Source organism: Engraulis encrasicolus, chromosome 14, assembly GCF_034702125.1.
Source record: "Engraulis encrasicolus isolate BLACKSEA-1 chromosome 14, IST_EnEncr_1.0, whole genome shotgun sequence".
Classification (NCBI taxonomy): domain Eukaryota; kingdom Metazoa; phylum Chordata; class Actinopteri; order Clupeiformes; family Engraulidae; genus Engraulis; species Engraulis encrasicolus.
The window spans coordinates 32,101,360-32,120,515 of record NC_085870.1 but is presented as its reverse complement, the minus strand read 5'-3'; the positions used below and the strand labels follow the sequence as shown (position 1 = coordinate 32,120,515).

General features: G+C 43.8%; 1 protein-coding gene across 2 annotated transcripts in view; it reads left to right on the top strand.

Annotated features, from left to right (window-relative positions):
* The first annotated feature begins 418 nt into the window (after window positions 1–418).
* mst1ra (macrophage stimulating 1 receptor a) overlaps window positions 419–19,156 on the top strand; it is a 38,884-nt gene continuing 20,146 nt past the window's right edge. For both annotated transcript variants that reach the window (XM_063215437.1, XM_063215436.1), the window contains exons 1-5: window positions 419–775; window positions 1,479–2,757; window positions 9,575–9,745; window positions 14,857–14,979; window positions 15,579–15,758. In XM_063215437.1, coding sequence (XP_063071507.1) covers window positions 765–775; window positions 1,479–2,757; window positions 9,575–9,745; window positions 14,857–14,979; window positions 15,579–15,758 — 1,764 coding nt within the window. In that variant the 5' untranslated portion in view covers window positions 419–764. The remainder of the gene's footprint in view (window positions 776–1,478; window positions 2,758–9,574; window positions 9,746–14,856; window positions 14,980–15,578; window positions 15,759–19,156) is intronic.

The window sequence follows — 19,156 nt, the reverse complement described above, 5'->3', positions numbered from 1 at the left end:
ATCCATGCCATCTCAGGAGTAAAGTATTGAAACTTAACACAAATCAGTTAACATAATTATAAACGTAGGGCAGGGTTATAGTCATGTGAGGGTTTAGGTGGTAAACCAGTTATTAACATCCCAAACCGAAAACGTGTCCAGGTTGCCGCATTCTTTGTCAAAAGGGAGAAGCGATTTTGCATTCCTCTAAAAGCTTGCTACCTGGTTAACCGCAGCTTGTGTCTTTTTGTCCGCGCAGAGGTCTGTTTGTTGTTTCACTTTGTTCAAATGTGTGCGCAACACTGACTGATGCAATGTTTGAGGTGTACGACTTACAGAAACACTACAAAAAAAAATAACGTGTTGACACGGCTGCATAGCGAGCGGGATTTCCCAGTCGTTTTTCCCACAATATTAATAGTTTCTGGTGACGCGGGTATCTGACTGGTGACATTGCTAATATTACCATGAGTCCCAGACAGGAACACTGGGGTCATCTAAAACCCCTGGATTCGCACCTCGGATTGTCTGCGATGTTGTGCAATCATCTGTTCCATTACTTCCTCTTCTGACGTGCGTGGGGACTGAGGCAAAGTGACGGGGAAGAGGGGCTGAGCCGAGAGCGTATACACAACGCAGCGATACTTTTCTGAAACTTGGGAGACACCGACAAAACTTGGGTCGTGGAACCTACGCTATCATGTCATGAGGAGTATTTTTTGGATTTTGGTTCTCAACATTCAGAGAAGACTGGGATTTCAGTCCGGGGAGGATGGGTCGTTTTCATGAATCACAGGTAGGCTATGGAATTTCTTTCTGCATTTTGTTTCGTGAGCCTGGACCTGTTATCAAGCAACGAAATGGTATTTTTATGATAAGAGAATACATACTTTTGCTTCTTTGGATGACAATATTTTACGAATTAGTAAATGTATCGGCACAATATAGTTTCTCTCAACCAATAGTAAGCTGAAAGTATCATAGGCCATGAACACGCTATGGCAAATAGATGGTTTATAAATGTTTTATTACAAGGAAATACCTGAAGCTTACATAGGCTCAGATGTGTGGGACGTCGGGACAGTCGATGGTCCAGAGTCAATGATGCACAGGTGACCTCACCTATGATACATTGGCTATCCTATTCCAGCCATACAGTATTAGCAAAGACATGTCCAATTACCTCCCATGATATATTCAAGATGACCACGCAAACAGGTAATGCAACGTGATTAAGAAGAACTGGAGCCTATGCTCCCTGTTTTTGTTAGATCATTTTGAGGAACAGGCTCAACCTGGAGACCAATGGCTGCATATGATGAAGGAATCAACATTTTAGTGTTGGGGTGGTATTGCACTTTGATAAACAGTATCTATTTCTTCTTAGTGATGGAGTAATGTTGCAGCATTGGAATGTTATATACAGTATGTTAAGAGGCCACATAAAACTTGTCAGTAACAACAATAAAAACACAAATTCTTTGTCTTTTTTCATTTAGGCACCTTGTTGAACCTTACCGGATCACTCCAGAGAACTGCACTGCTTACTGTAGTAAAAGAGCCCTGCCAGTGGAGATGGTACAGTGGATCTCAGTGCTGGTAGCATGCCTTTGTACCCAGGTTCATGTCACCTACGCTGCCCTCGACTGCCCTAGTGAGAAGCGAAAAGGTGCAGACTTCTCCGTGGCCTACACACCACAATTCCAGTTTCAAACTAACAAACCCATTCAAAACATAGTGGTCAATCGGGATCCGAACGAGGTTTACTTGACCTCGCAAAATGTCCTCGAGGCGGTGGATTTCAACTTTGTGAAGAAATGGCAGGTACGGACTGGTCCTGTCGGAAGTCCTGAATGTGAGACTTGTAACTGTGGTATTGAAATAGACCCCAACTCGCCTGTGGATACAGACAACCAAGTGTTGCTCTTGGACTCACTGTCGTTCCCGCCTGCACTGTACACCTGCGGCAGCACCCAGTACGGGGTGTGCCACCTCTATTTCCTCGAAGAAGATGGGAGGCCTCCCTCTCCCAAGTGCCTCTACAAGAAGGAGAAAAACTCAGCTGCCTTCTGCCCCTCTTGCATCGCCAGTCCCCTTGGCACTCGGGTTAGCCTTGTGGATGATGGACACATTGCGTATTTCTTTGTCGCCAGTAGCGTCAATAGCACTGTGGCTAGAGGTCACGGCAGGAGGTCCATAGCTGTGTACCGGCCGCTGTCAACCGAGGACGGCTTTGAGGTGACGCTCGGGAACCTGACAGTGCTGCCCAAGCTGCAGGACTCTTACCCCATCGACTACATTTACAGCTTCCACGACGAAAGGTATGTGTATTTCCTGTCGGTGCAGAAGGAGAACATTGACGACGCCTCCTCGCCTGTCCAGACACGGCTGGGCAGACTCCCGGCTAAGAACCCCGAAGTCTGGCTGTACCGCGAGCTGGTGCTCGAGTGCTACTTCTCGCCCAAGAGGAGGCGGCGGAACGTGGGCGCCTTCGGGGAGGTGGTGTACCGTGCCCTCCAGGCGGCACACACCAGCCCGGTGGGCGAGGAGCTGGCGCCCGAGCTCGGGGTGAAGGCCCACGAGCCCATCCTGTACGGGGCGTTCGCCCGCATCGATGCGTCGGGCAGGCTGCTGCGGGAGTCGGCCCTGTGCGCCTTCCCCGTCAGCGCCATCAACAAGGCCATTGACGACGGCGTGGAAAACTGCTGCAGGGCCAGCAAAGAGCAGCTGTCCAGGGGCCTGTGCCAGTACCAGGCCTGCATGAGCTGTCCTCATGAGGTACAGTACATTACATTATTACATTACGCTTATCCGATGCTTTTAATCCAAAGCGACTTACAGGAGATTGGTTACAGTCCCTGGAACAGTATGGGGATAAGTGCCTTGCTCAAGGGCACCTCAGCCATGGAGCGTGGTAAGGAGTGGAAGGGTGAGGTTTGAACCTGCAACCCTCTGATCTAAAGCCCATCTCCTTAACCATTAGGCCACGGCCGCCCAGTGCAGCACAGTAGAGCGCCCTCCACCATCATTAGTTACACCACCCTTTCATCATTTCTCAATCATGTTTGGCTCTTTTATAGTGTAAAATGGATTGATGGTATGTGGCGACCAAGAGATTTTGGAGTACGAATGGGAAATAGTCTCAGGTCTGTTTTCAAAGAAAGCAGCAGCTCTCTAGGGGCCTGTGCCTGCAGGCCTGCACGAGCAGTCCTGAAAGGCCCTCTCTCACCATCACTGGTACCGTAGCACCACACGTTTGCCAGTACCCTGTACATACCTATATATTAACCATATATAGATCACTCTTACATACATTCAGCCCAAGGCAGGTCTCACTTCCTCTCTCTCTTTTATTCCCTCACTCTCATACACCCACACATACCCACACCCACATGCGCGGACTTACACACACGCGCGCGCACGCAAGCAAACACACACACACACGCACGCAAGCACACACACACACACACACACACACACACACACGCACACAAACACACACACACACACTACTAAACACATCTACGGTTGGCGCTTGAGCTGTCATCATGAGGTAGGCTCCTCTCCCGCCATCACTAGCTGCTCTACTCTTGATATTTGTCATTTCTGGGCCTTTTATTTGGACAATATTTGGTTGGAGAGTGGACAACGTGTTGGTAGTTATTGACTGGAATATGCAAACATAGATATGTGGGGTAGGGATGGAAATACAGTAACCCCTAATATTTTCTAGATACAAACAGAACAGGCTTTCATATAAAAGACATAAATCAACCAGCCATTACAACACAGCAGCCCAAGGCGAATCATTCTTATCAGCAAACAGCAACCTAGATTCCAAATCTGCAAGGAAGTAGAAATCAAGAATCAAATGACAGGAAAAAACCCCATCTTTGCTTGTGATATGTTGCTCCACTCTCAAATTTCCTCTGAGTTGTCCATTTAATTTCTCAAAGGGCGGATTCTACAGTGAGCTGCGTGTTATTTGATCACCTGAATATTCAGTATTTCTTTCAGACAAGATGTGCAAGAAGGTGCAGGGTTATTGGTCCGAAAGACAAGTTCTTAACATGGTGTTTTAATCCCTTTATGCAGAGCCTATATCGTAAGTTTGTTGTTAACTATGTAATATACTTTCATAGCAATGTTGTTATGTAGTGGAGTTTTTTCAGTAAACAGCGAGATAGATGGGCGAAGGTCCCATCTGCACTTAAAGGTCACTCCAGTGTAACCGTTTAGTGCTTTGTAGTGAAGAAGACAATTGATGAAGTGCATACTGCCAGGCAGTGTGTATAATGTCGACATTGTAAAACAAGCCAAAATCTAACTTTTGTTTTAGATTTGTACATCTCTGTCAGGCACAGAGTTGTTCAGTGGGGGTTAACAACACCGAAGCGATGGAAAATGTATGCACAATTGATTTTTTTTTTTTAAACTGTACTGCAGCCAGCAGTCCCCCGAGCTTTCCAACATTCCAGAGATGTTTCTGGATATTAGGTAGGTCATGGACTATGGGTGGTGCTAAGGTCTTCATCACGGTTTCACAGGATGACTTTTATAGGGAAGATTCGTTGTTAGATAAAGGCGGTGGTGGTGGAGTAGGTTGGGCATGCAATGGCTGTCTACTTTCTTGGAACACTCTTTCACACAGAACTGTTTTGAATCAGGAGTAAAACTGAGGCACCCGGAGGCACATATTTTACAGGAAGCCTCTGCTGTTTTTCAGCCATCTTTAACCTGAACTGCCTGAAGTGCGAATCAACAGTGTCGCTTGGAGAAGTAGTGGGTTTCATGTAAATACAAGTGTTGTGGGTAAATAACACAGGCACTTAACCACCCCCTCCCATCACCCTGGCTACCCCGGAATCTCCCCCTCCCCTGCACCCCCACCCCCCCCCCCCTCCCCCACAAACACATACCCCTTCCCAACACCCTGAGGATATCCACATGTCATGACTTAACAGGGGAAACTTTCCGTTGTAAATGTAGTTTCGCCTCCATTGCTTCTTGGAGATGTTTGAACTTTTTAATGGTCTCTATGTCTCTGTGGTGTCTGTGTCGGTGTTTCTTGTGTTGGACCTGCCACTTAAGAGCTGTGTTATCATTCACAAAACACACCCATTCCCACTCGCTGCATTACTCATCTGACCTCGTTTAAGGCAGCGTTTACATTGTCAATGTTTACATTCAGACCCTATTTTTTAACTCCCTAGAGGCAGAGAACGATTCAAACGAGCCTAGATCTTTTCAGGAAAGACAAATCCACTGTGTTGATCCTAAGGCTCCGCGTCATCAAGGAAATTGCTTTTTAGTTACAGTTGGTTCCAGGAGTTTTAATAAGCGTTATTCCAGCCAGGCATAGTTTTTGGTTGGGAAACTGTGATGTGGTGAGATTAACCCCACTGTATATAGAACATGTATACAGGAAACCTGCCCCTAACACTACCTGATGGAAGCAATATTAAAACAGAACTGCATCACAAAAGGTTGGTGGGGGGCAGTAATTAACCAGTGCCCTCCCCCATCCTCCTCCATGAGTGAGGTACCCTGAGCATGGTACCGTCCCGCCACACTGCTCCCTTGGGGTGCCATTGGGGGCTGCCCCCTTGCACGGGTGAAGCATAAATGCAATTCCGTTGTGTGCAGTGTGCAGTGAACACTTGTGTGCTGTGGAGTGCTGTGTCACAATGACAATGGGAGTTGGAGTTTCCCAGTTGGGCTTTCAGTTGGGCTTTCACTAACCTTCTTTGATAATATGATACAAGTTGTATAGTTTGGGCAAATGAGGTGGGAGATGTTCTTGAAATGGTTTAGTTATTACAGTTTTTATGGAACCTTTACTGTATTCATTTTCTATGATTTATCACTGGACTTAACCTTTAGCTGACGGGTTGTTTGTCTGGATTGTGTCATTGTTGCGGCTGGATTAGATTTATCTGACCCCTGCACTTTAATTTAGGGTGATTCAATATGTCATGATAAAGTACTACGTAAGTCTGTGTGTTTATTTTAGTGAACTAACTCCCTTGGCCTAGAGAAAATGTAACGAAATGGCCCGGACAACAGGATATGAGTGTTGTGTCACTCTGTATATGTAATGACAAACCTGTTTAACTCAATCCTACCATAACACGCTCCGTACCATTCCATGAGCACCCATGCACAGTAAAAAAAAAATCTGTGTTAATCCAACACTTAGAGAGTTGATTTAACACCCCCTAGTGTATTTGGTCCCAGGGTACAAGTGTTATAAGTGTCATAAGTCGGTTTGTCCTCGGGTTCATTCATGATTACCAGCCAGGGATCTCAGCCCTTACCAAAAGCCTGCGACTGGCTGAGAGTTTTTTGAGGTTGTTGTGTTTGACTCTCCAGCTGTAAATGAGGCTTATCAACTGAGGACATTCCATTCAGCAGCAGTGTTTTGGTGCTCTTCTGTATCTCTCCTGTGAGAGAGTTTGGAGTGCATTCAATTCGAGGCGGTCTGGATTTTGTGTATGTATTGTGTACTGTAGGATTATGCAGGCAGGAATTTGGAGGCAGAGGCTCAAGCAGTGGGCTGGATAACATAGTCAGACACTGATGAAGGCATAGCCGTAATGTTTCTCTCCTGCTGCCAACTGAAAAATAAATGCAGAAAAAGAAGAGTGTGATCCCTCAATATTTCTTTTTCTGCTAGATGTTCCATAGGATGCGCACCACAGAAGAGCTCTGTCCTCTTATAATAATTTCTGGATAACATGGAAAGAATAACACCCCATTTCAAAAGACATCAGATAAGGAATCAGATGCAGGAGAAGGAAGAGTAAGGAGGAATGAGGGAGTGGTGTATGACTGTACACATTGGTATTTCATTTGATGTGCATGTGCCCATACCTCTCTCTGTCCAGCTCTCTCTCTCTCTCTCTCTCTCTCTCTCTCTCTCTCTCTCTCTCTCTCTCTCTCTCTCTCTCTCTCTCTCTCTCTCTCTCTCTCTCTCTCTAAGGCCAAATGGTTTGGCAACCTTTGGTGAAGGCTGCAAGAATTTGGCGTTTACAGAATGACACAATGTTGCCACAGGATTTTGTCATAGAGCTGGTGTTCCATAACATCCCAAAATGTCAGTAGCCAAATGGACCTCTGTGAGTTTCCGGATTATGTAGGTGAAATGGTGTCCTTTGGATGAATTCAGCCTGGAATTCATATTCTCATATGCATACATGGTGATGATGATGCATACATGGCACATGCACAGCAAACAGCCTCATTAACACAAGATACAAGATATTTATTGTCATGGGTACATGATTTCCAGAATTTGTGTGTAATGAAAAGCTACCCTGCTCGGAGAGTGCCAAAAAAGTACAAACTAGAAGTTAGGAAAAGAGTATTTTAAAAGGTTATTTTAAAAGTTATGTATCTGCATTTCAGAAAGGCAGGTTGGAGAAAAAAGAGAGAGATGACGAGTGAAGGAGTGGTTTCATTTCTATGGCGGTTTGCAGTTCAACAGCCTGATGGTTTGAGGAAAGAAGCTGTCCATAAGTCAGCTGGTGTGGGCGTGCATGTACCTGTATCTGCGGGCAGATGGTACTACATCATGGTAGTATAGGGGTGAAGTCTGTGTAGCTGGGGTGGTGTCGAGCCGATATTATTCGCTTGGTCTTCCTTAACCCATTGATGCCTAAAAGCACTTGCAAAAAAAGGCTGCTGAATGCCCGTCCTTTTTAAGGAAAGGAACCCTCAGCCTATAAAAAAACGAAACATCTCAGTCTCTGAAGCACATAAAAACATGCCATGAGTTGCATTTAAACGCTAAGACCCTCATCTTGCATTAGAATGGGTTCATTCAACTTTAACATACCAAGATTTTTAATAAAATTGTCTTAGATCTCATGAGCATCATGCAGCTCCAGGCGCCAGGGCCAATGTTGCACAACGCAACATCCAGGATCAATGGTTACACACCGTTGATTGTTAAGATCCTGGATGTAGCATCAGCCAGAGCCAGAGGCTACAGTAGTGTCATTCCCTCCATGACATAAGCAGTGGCAGCCTGTTCAGTCCACTTGACTTCCTCCCCACTGACACGCGTCCACCTCAGCTGCTTCCTCAGCTACCAGACCCACTTCCTGTAAACACTAGTGTCGGGCCAGCTCAGGTCATGGGGTCTCTGAAGGACCATGCCCTGTGACTTAAAGGGTCCAGGTGTGCATGTATGTGTGTGTGTGTGTGTGTGTGTGTGTGTGTGTGTGTGTGTGTGTGTGTGTGTGTGTGTGTGTGTGTGTGTGTGTGTGTGTGTGTGTGTGTGTGCGTGTGAAGTGTAGTGTAGTGTAGTGTAGTGTAGTGTAGTGTAGTGTCCGTTTGCTTGTGTATTTGTGTGGGCACTGCAGCATTGCACGGGCCAAGGCCACTGTGTTTGTGTGTGTCTGTGCGTACGTACGGGCATGCATGATGTGTACGGTTTCCATGTACGTGTGTTTGTATGCTTGTGTGGGCACTGCAGGATGGCAAGGGTCAAGGCCACTCTGTGTGTGTGTATGGATGAGTGGGTGGATGGTGATGCTTGCTGAGAACAGTCCACTGTTCCTGCACACCTCAAGTCCAGTATGATTCACTAGTCCATTGGACAGCACTCTTGGACTTTAATATGCCCGTACATGCCCTTTTAGAAGGATGACAAGTCCTGCCAATATGCTCACGAAATGCTGAGCATATCCTGTTTATAAATATTTGTTGAATATGTTGAAATATTATTAATGCATCATCTTGCCTACCAGTCATGACCTGACAGTTAAGTTAAAAAAGAAAGTTGACTTTGGGTGATCAGTGGGCTAGTGTGCTGTATCATTATGATTCTAACCTGCGGTCCTTTCACAATCCTTCCCTATCTTTCTAACAGACTCATTTCCTGTCACCATCTCTGACTGTCCTATCTCAAAAGAAGCTAAACACCCAAAAAGAAAAAAGTGACTGGACAGTCTCAAACTGCTTGGAGTGCTGTGGTTTTGAATTAAGGCATTGGTGAAAAATTGCTTGGCTGTCAGGCTTATAGCTCGAGGTTTGCTTGTTCGACCCTACACCACCATTTTGGTGGAGGTGTGATTGACTCGCACTCTCGTCTTTAACAGAGGTACCCTGAGCATATTGTTCACATTTGCAGAGTTTTTACTTGCGACGTTTCGGTCTATGACCTTCCTCAAGCAATTCCTTAGTTCTTAGACCGAAACGTCGCAAGTAAAAACTCTGCAAATGTGAACAGTGTGCGGGAGCTTCTTTGTCTCTATACGTTGGTGACCCAGTAGATCCACTCCTACACACCTGGCAAAAGGAGGTGTGCAAGAATCCCAAGAATAGTACCCTGAGCATGTTACCATCCTGGAACACTGCTACCTCTGGGGGTGCCTGTTGGGCGTGCCCCTTGCACGGGTGAGGCATAAATGCAATTTCATTATGTATGCGCCGGTGGCATGGGGTGCTGTGTGTCACAATGAAAAAGGGACTTTCCCTTTAAATTATCACTCGCAAAGTATCATCCTCCATCATGCAAAATGGTGTTTCCCTCCACAGTAAATGAAATGTAAATGTTAAAATGTCACTCAAAAACCTCTTTTTTCCACAGAATGTGGAGCAAAACTGTAAGTACCAGCCCACCCTGGTCTCCAGTCCGTTTCGAAGGGCGGTGCTGTTCAACAAGCAGATGACGGACGTTCTCCTGACCTCCCTCCTGGTGACCACCATAGACCATGTGACCGTGGCACACATTGGCACCGACAACGGACGACTACTGCAGGTAAGGACTGGGATGATTTGAAAGCGTCAGCTAAGTGCAATGTAATGTAATGTAATATATAAACTTTATTACAGGCTCAGGGCCCACAGTGGACACATTACAATACACACATCAACAATACAATAGAATACACATTCATATATACATACAGTATATCACGAAAGTGAGTACACTCCTGCAGTTTTGGCAGATTTGTGAGTACATCTTTTCATAGGAAAGCATCAAAAAACGTTCACTTTGACACAATGTTTAGTGACGTTTTAACAACATATTTAACCACTTACATTTCTTGTTCACTCAGAAAAAAACAAAATACTGCCATTAACCCTATCCAGACCGGGCTTTTTTGGCAATCCTGGGACCGGGGGGGGGGGCTCATTTGACCCCCCCCCCTCATAACTCAGGAACCGAATGGCGTATGACCACCAAACTTGGAGGGGATGATCTTCAGCCAAAGATCTATGAATGACATCAGTTTGGTGTCATTATTGGATATTATGACATCATTATGATGTCATTTCCTGATTTTATTGCCCAAAATGTCACCTTAATGTATTTTCCATCTAACTTGGGTAATGCACATCAATTTTGGTTATTATGTGCTTCAGACCACTTCAAATGTTCACAAGGGTGTCTGATGCTAATGAAAATGTAAAAAAATATGAAAAGTGATGATGATGAGACTTAGATCAGGGATTTTTGATCAGGCGTACCTTTCAGAAAACCGTTGCCATGGCAACAACAAAAATGATAAACCTAATATTTTGGTATCACACTGTAGCCAGCTTCATGTTAGGAAAAGTCACAAAGTTTCGTAGTCCTAGCTTTAGTCATTCAGGAGTTATACGACATCAAAGTTGGTGCGGGCACTTTTAGCCCCCCCCCCCCCGGTCTGGATAGGGTTAATGTTTGAACATGTACCCACAAACGTGAGTACACCACAGATTAAAATCCGGTAGAGAAGGGGCCATGTTGGCTCGAATCGTCTCGAAATGAAAAGGGATTAAAAGGGAGGTCATCGGTGTGTGTTTCAACCTTTCTTTGCATTGAACTTTCACATTTTGAGTGTGCACCTGGCTTAAATAGATTGATGTGAGATTTGAATGCAATCCTATGGAGAATATCATGATCTGCTTCAGTAGTCACAATGCATGTTGACATGCATGTTTCTTTTAGGTGTATTTCAGATTGCCAATGTTGACAGCATTCATGCATCCCCAAACCATGTCAGTCCCACCAGCATACTTGGCTATTGAGAGGATTCACTTTTTTGTAAAACTCACTTGTTTACCACCACACATGCTTGACACCATCTAAAGTAAATTTGTTTATCTTGATCTCTTCAGATCACACAACATGGTTCCAGTGACCCATATCCTCAGGGGCGGAGTGGGAAGAAAATTCCCACCCGGCCCTTTTTAACCATTGCAGGTTAGGCTACATCATGCTACTGTTCCATGAAAATGTGCACTCCACTGTCATTTTGACAGTTTGTAGGCCTATTGAAATATCGTTTAAGGATGACAGGATGAGCACGGGCATAACGTTTTGAGTGTGGGGATTTTTAGAAGAGTATAGGCTATAGCTTACAAAAAGTCTGTCTACATTGTGCAATAAACCCACCATGCAGCAACTGAGCCAAACCTAGGCTACTTCAAAGCACAACCATAAGTCAACAAAATTAATAACCAAACGGTGTAGGCCTACCTTAAAACGCTGTCTTCGTCGCAGCAAATGTCTTTGTTTCTTGCAATTACATTTTAATCCACAGTTTAGGCTACACACCCAGCACTGCTCACATCAGAATCTTGTGTGGTCATTATTTTGTTCCCTTTCTTCAGACATTACATAGGCTACATCCTAAATGTGCCACATGTAAATATATGTATGATAATAACATTATTTCGACTGTAAGGAGATATACCGTTAGTTCTAACGAACCAATGCCATCAAAACATGTACAACGTGTTTTCCTGCTTAGCTGCAGTTCACTTCCTTACCACTTGGTGGAGTCTGTTCGTAACCCAAGTCAATAACCACAGAACAAGTGACTCTGGAGTGGCAGACTGTAAACTGTAACAGTCATGTGGAAATCGGAAAATAAATCACAACTTACTAATATTTCCATCCCTTGGTAACCAATCTAAATATCACAGGTTCTTGAAATACTGAAAACGAAACTATGTTACCAAGATCTAGTAAACTTCCGCGATCTACGGTGTATGAACATTATCAGTAGAGAAGGGGTGTGGCCAATTTACTGTTTGACACCGTCACTGAGGTATTGCGGTCGGGTAGACGGTATATATACTGGTGAGTCAATATCCTCTTAAAAATGTGAAGTTAAACATGGCTCGTTAGTCTTCGCTATTACTGATATAACTCTTTGGGGCCAGCTGAGAACATAATGCGGCCGCTTAATACATTTCACGGCCGCGGCCCACCGGGACAAGTCCCCGATCTCCCGATGGCCACTCCGCGCCTGCATATCCTTGGTCTGTTCATCTCTCTTGAGATGTACTCACAAATCTGCCAAAACTGCAGGGGTGTACTTACTTTCGTGATATACTGTACAATAAAAACGGAAGCTAGTGAAGGCACTCTTATCAGTGTTCCCAGATCTTAGACATGCATCTTACAGAACTATGAATCGGATCAACCAATTGTGTAATAAGCTCATTTTTTGCACAGTCAAGCCTGCTCATGAACTTACTGTAAAGGTAAGATTTCTTAACAGTGCCATACAAGTAGTAAGAGCTAATTTGCAGAATAACCCACTTGCTCTAGTACTCCTTGTTTTCTTTAGGAGAATCCTAAGACAGTCATTTTAGGCTAGATAATATTGTCAGATAACGAACTTAAGCCGTTAAAACACGCCGTACTGAATTTGCTGCCACCAGAATAGCAGTGACCATTACTAAAGGCCCTGTGTTATGTAGTGTATAGGTAGTACTATGGTACTGTAGTTAGCTTGTCAATATCTATCACAGTGTTCCACTTGTGGAACGGCACGCATCATGGCTACCATGCTCACATTGGCACTCGCCATGGAGGACTACTATTATAGTATAGTATGCAGTATGTACCAAAACTACTAGGGTGATTTCATGTAATATGCTAATGAATTTACATCATGTTTTGGGGTCAACAAAATAGGGCAATGCCATTCACTGTTGGGGATAACCATACCCATGACACAACTGTGAAGGAGGTTGCCTTGCGATGAGGAGGTTTCAATCCTCAAACAGTAATAGAAATATGTGGTTAGGTGGGTAAATGAATAAGCAGTGCTCTCCTACACACTCATCTACAGTATGCTTGAGGTGACCTTGAGCAAGGCATCAAGCACCCACCTTGCTGCAGGGGGACTGCTCTTGTTCATAATTCACTGTACAGGAGCCTCTGCTTACATCTAATGAATGTCCCAGTGAAGCTGGTAAACTGTAACAGCAACAACACCGACTTGGCCTGTGAAAGGAAAAATCTGACCGAGCATGTACCACTTAAATACGGTATGTCCGCTTTTAGTGACATGCTTGGGTCCTTAGGGCTCTGTCCCATTATAATTGCAAAAGAGAACAACAAAAACATGTCCAAAGCTGAACCACAGGGCAGACCACAGGAAGCATGGACTCATTTCCATGCTTGATCACTATGGTAACAACAACAAATTGTTCCAAGTCTGAGCTGTGTGAACAGCGAACAACCTCAACCCTCAAAAGTTCTTATTTATAAACCCCAGTTAAATATAAAAATGTTTTTTTTGGGGGCTAAGGAGGTTGAGATGTTATGAGTTGTTCTTTTTGTGATGGCTGTCCTATCTGTAGGTTAATGAATACATGGAGAGTTTATGTTTGAGCTGAAGTGAGGTGGTTCCGTAAGAATTGGATGTCCTGGCCCTGCCATGGCGCAAATGGTTGGGCACTCGTTTGCTATAAGGCTGACCCGGGTTCAATTCCCGGCCAGGGTCCTTTGCCGACCCTTCCCTATCTCTCTCCCAACTCGCTTCCTGTCAGAATCATGAATAAAGTATAAAAAAAGACCAAAAAATGTGTGAGAAGTGGATGTCCTGGTTTGACTGTACAGTAATAGAATGTGAGTAAGGCTAGGGCATTGATTATTTGAAGCTTTTATTGAAAGCTTTTTGACAGTAAAGAAAATAAACCCAGATACACCTCCATGATCCTGTATTTCAGTATCTGGTGCAGATTGCCTGATGAAGGTCTAGTACCGAAACGTCGTTTATTAAAGGAAGAACAGCGAAATCGTCAGTGTGCGGGAGTTTCTTTAAGTTATTGCTGAGTGACCGATGGTGCCATCTCCGACGCACCTGCCAGCTGAGGTGTGCGAAAAAAGACAAAGTTTAAAGTATCTGGTGCATCAACAGAAGAGGAGAGGCTCTTGAAAAACTCTGATTGCATAATCAGACATGAGCATGGAAACGTGATATGGAAACATTAGTCAGTTGGGTCTTGAGCATTTTCACATCAGAGTTGCTCAGAGTTGATCATTCTGGGAGACTTTGTGGGGGGGGGGGGTTGCCTGTTCTGTAGTCTAACTAGGCAAACGTGGCCAAATGGATAGGTCTTGCAGTTTGAGGTGTTGCAGGTTCAAATCCCATGACGTTCATGGTTGAAGTGCCCTTGAGCAAGGCACCTAACCACACTTTGTGCTAAAACCCATACCCTGTACCTAAATAAGTCGGCTTTTGATGAAAGTGTCAGCTCAGTTCAATGAGTAGGAGTAGTCTATCTTCGTATTTATCCCCATTAAGTAGTCTATGGTGATGAGAACCAATTTCCCCTTGGGGACTATAAAAATCTATCTATCGATCTATCGATCTATCGATCTATCGATCGATCGATCGATCGATCGATCGATCGATCTATCTATCTATCTATCTATCTATCTATCTATCTATCTATCTATCTATCTATCTATCTATCTAGCAGCCTACCCATGACACACATAGTACATTAGCAAGATATACAGTATATTGCACACAACTGCATACGTGAAGACAATAGTCCTATACTGATGCAACATATTGTAAAGCAATGTAGTCGCCTGTGTTGCCCTGCATGGCTTGACGTCTGTTTCCTTGTGGACAGGTGGTGCTGCGGAGGACAAATCCCATCATCTATGCCAACTACTCCCTCAGTGAGGGCCAACCCGTATCCCGAACCTCCACCATCCAGTCAGACAACTCCCTGCTCTTCGTTGTCGGGAACAAGGTGGGACCCATCTCTTCCAGAGAGAGAGAGAGAGAGAGAGAGAGAGAGAGAGAGAGAGAGAGAGAGAGAGAGAGAGAGAGAGAGAGAGAGTGTGTGTGTGTGTGTGTGTGTGTGTGTGTGTGTGTGTGTGCGTGTGTGCGTGTGCGTGCGTGCGTGCGTGCGTGTGTGTGTGCGCGCGCGCGTGTTCCAGATATTCCCTTTATCAGTTCCAGCCTTAAATACTGAAATCAAATATTAATTGATCCCACTAATTACTGTAATTGTTATTATGAAGTTACTAATTAATTAGCTTGTTGTAGAATGATTTAGATTAGAATTATGTAATTGGGTAATTGGTTTGTATTGAGAGCTGAGAAGACTCTTTGCAATCCGTAAACTGTGTGTGTGTGTGTGTGTGTGTGTGTGTGTGTGTGTGTGTGTGTGTGTGTGTGTGTGTGTGTGTGTGTGTGTGTCTGTGTCTGTGTCTGTGTCTGTGTGTCTGTGTGTGCGTCTGTGTGTTTCTGTGTCCATATACCATCACCCTGGCATCTAACTGCCTCTCTCCCACCTACCTCTGCTCTACTGAACGTCATGGTGATGGGGGTGATGGATGGATGCAGCTGATCAGTGTGTCCCCAAACGGCCCGGGCTGTGCCCACTTCTCCAACTGCCACCTGTGTCTGGATGCCCCCAGCTTCATGGGCTGTGGCTGGTGCGGGGACCGGTGCAGTCTGCAAAGCCAGTGCAATGCCAGTGTCGACCAGTGGAGGAGCAACACTTGTCCGCCAATCATCACTGGGGTAAATCTCAAGTTTGTATTTACAGTTTTTCTCGATTGGTTTGGCTAATTTCTCGAAACTGAGATGACATTCTCAAAACAACACGGACAAATCCCCAAACCAACTTGCAATTTCCCAAAACAGAATGGCATTTTTCATTGCTTTCATCAGATATCAAATGCTTTGTACATGTCTCAAATGTTTAGTACATCTCTGCAGATGGATATGTACAAATACCCTTCAGTTGACACATTCAGCATACATTTAGCACATTTTCCAAATAAATTGACCTTGCTTATCTAAACGAATTAGACAATTCTCAGTCTAATGGTTGCCCTCTCCAAAACACGTCAGCATTATTTCATTGTGTAAGTCATCATATGCAAAGTGGTCTACGCAATTCCCAAACAGTCAAGGACATCATATTTTAAGAATTTCATCACATAGTAAATTCATGACAGTGTTCAACAGGTCAGATGGTATTGTAACTTTACTAGTTAGTAGAAAATAATTTTACAACCGCGTTTACTACAGTTTCCTCTGTTATTTGGCTAATTTCATGACATTTTTTCAAACGACATTCTGTTTTGAACAATTGCTAGTTGCTTTGGCATTTGTCCATGTTATTTTGAGAATGTAATCTCTGTTTTGAGATTGAGATGAGAAACCTGTGATATATGAGCATTACTTTCTGTATATGAATTTACAGTAAAGAAAGTTACTGATAAATGTCCTTGGTAAATTATCTGTGCTGTCAAACTTCAATGGTTTCACTCACTTTTTCATTTTTATACATAGTCGAAATCTGTTTGCTGAACGTAGATAAAACATCTAACCATTTTGACTGGCATTGCTTACACAATGGCAAAGGGACAATGTATTTTGGGGGTACTGATGATATATGTGGGGAAGAAATTTAGTTTTGACACATGGGTAAACTGTTTTTGGGGTGATATGAGCGAGTGATGAGGATCCATGTAGTTATGCTGAACCATCCAGTTTATTTTGACAGAAGGACTAAATGAATGCAAATGAGCCAAAGCAATTGAGAAGGATCTATGCCATTTTGATGGTACTGACTATTTATATGTGAGGCGGTTTAGTGCTGATGCAAGAATGAGGTGTTTTGTGAGGTATATGACATTTTGCTAGTTATCTGAACTGTTGTGCAGAAGTGTAAGAATGTTTGGCCAAATGACCCAATGGTTATAGGAATGTCATCTCAGTTTCAAGAAATGAGCCAAACCAATCGAGAAAAACTGTAAAGGATAACTTCTGCCAATTTTGGCATGCAGTTGTAATGCTCACACGACCCTGGACTTGTCAGTACCTGAGTTTTTTTCTTCTTCAGCCTTTTCTGAGATCCTGGTCATTGTAATGGGGGCAGAGTTTGTTTGCATTTCAAAAAAACATCTTGATTTATTCCCAATAACATCCAAAAGCTTATGCAAGATCAGCAGACAACTAGCAAACAGTGATACCTTTTGGGATAATATTTGGAGTAGGCCTATGTTAAGATTTTTTTTTAAATGTTAACAAACTCTGCCCCCATTAGACTAGCTCAGATCTCGGAAAGGGCTGAGCCGAAAAATGCAGCATCACCGGGTACTACTGACAGGTCATGGGTAGCTTGAGCAATGCAACAGCATATTGAAATTGGCAGAAGTTCTCCTTTACGTAAGCAATAAGCCACTACAGGCTGTGTGTTTGTGATGGATTTACAACTGCTATCTGGATTGTAGCACAAGGCGAAACCACACATGTCCACCAATCACACCACAGTACTGATCAAGACTTTATGCTCCCATTTGGATGATCATTTTCACACAACAGTTCATTTCCCAAAGAAAGCGGCATCCAATGGGAATGACTCACGTCTCCCAGAAGGCATGTTCAGGCCGATAGAGAACCGTGCCTGTTCCCACACCTCATCTCCAGCCGGCTGACATGTTTATGCCAGAAATCTCTGCAAACGGTGACGGCAATATAGACATCAGCGGGTTCATCTGCCTCGCGTCATCAGTGAGTCCCAAGTAAATGGTACGGCTTCCAAGTAACTGGTGCAGCTTTCAAGTAATAATAATAATAATAATAATAATAATAATAATAATGATAATAATAATATCTTTGTTTTATATATCGCCTTTCAAAACACCCAAGGTCGCTTAACATAATATCAGTGTAAGTGTGTTTAAGTATGTACTTTGTAGGTGTGTGCTTACTTACACACTTACACTGATATTATGTAAGTAACTGGTGCGGCTTCCAAGTAACTGGTGCAGGAACCAGCATAGACATCGTTCTGCTCGGCCTGAAAACAGCAACATTTCCCAGCCCATGTTTTGTACAACGTACCTGCACTGGATATGCTTTACTGGAAGAGCTAGAGGGTGCAGTGACCAGTTAGCACTCATTCATTTCAATCCATTTCCCTAATTCATGTAAGTCCATCAACTCAACACACACATTTTCAAGGTTTGGAATGTCTGAAAGACATTCACATTCATCCAGGTCATTCAGGTAGTTTTGTTGTAAGCAATTGGACTTATTGGAGCTTGAAAGATATTTCTCTTCAGTTTCTGGTGTACAATATACATACTGTATGTATTTTTTATAGTATACTTTAATTATTGTACAAACAGTATATTTTACCCTGCAAATTAGGCATCACATTTCAAACTGGGGGTAACACAGACCACAACATTATGACTTGGATGTGCATGCAGCATTCTGGCTGGAATAAAATGGGCTGTGACATCAGCCTATTTGGTGGCACGCTTGGCTTGGTCTGTCTTGCCTGAGGCCACAGGCACTGTTCAGGCGCAATTACTGTGGAGCCCATCATCAACTGCAGCTTAAGCAGAAAAAAAATAGTACAGTTGTGTAGGAAGTCCAGTATCGTAGACAAGACAAGCACAAGCACAAGACTTATGCTCATGTAAATGCTGAGAAAGAACAGTAGCTAGCTACCACCATGTGAGAAGGTTTGAGGGAAAAGCAATGTCTTAAAGATGGCAGTGGTTAAAATGTCCATAGTTGAGTCTTTTCAGCAAATACTGAATGGGCGCACTGATGAGCCAATCCCCTCAAAAAGAGGCTACAAGTGCTTAGATCGAAACCCTTTCATAACCATAACCTGATTTTCAAAACTGAATACGGAACATTCAGCATAAAACCAGGAGAAAACTTGTGCAACATAAAACCTGGGGAAAATGGAGATGACCATCTATGGAGGCTACTTGGCTAGCCAAGTAACTCTAAACCTCTAGGTAAATTTCAGGTCTTGGCATGCCTTGGCCTATGCATTGTTACTCAACTGCTACCTTGTGGTGACTCCATGAACCGTATTCATTCCAAAGACAGGAAGAGACATCTGCATATAAAATCAGTGTTAGTGTAAAGGGAAAAAACATCCTGCC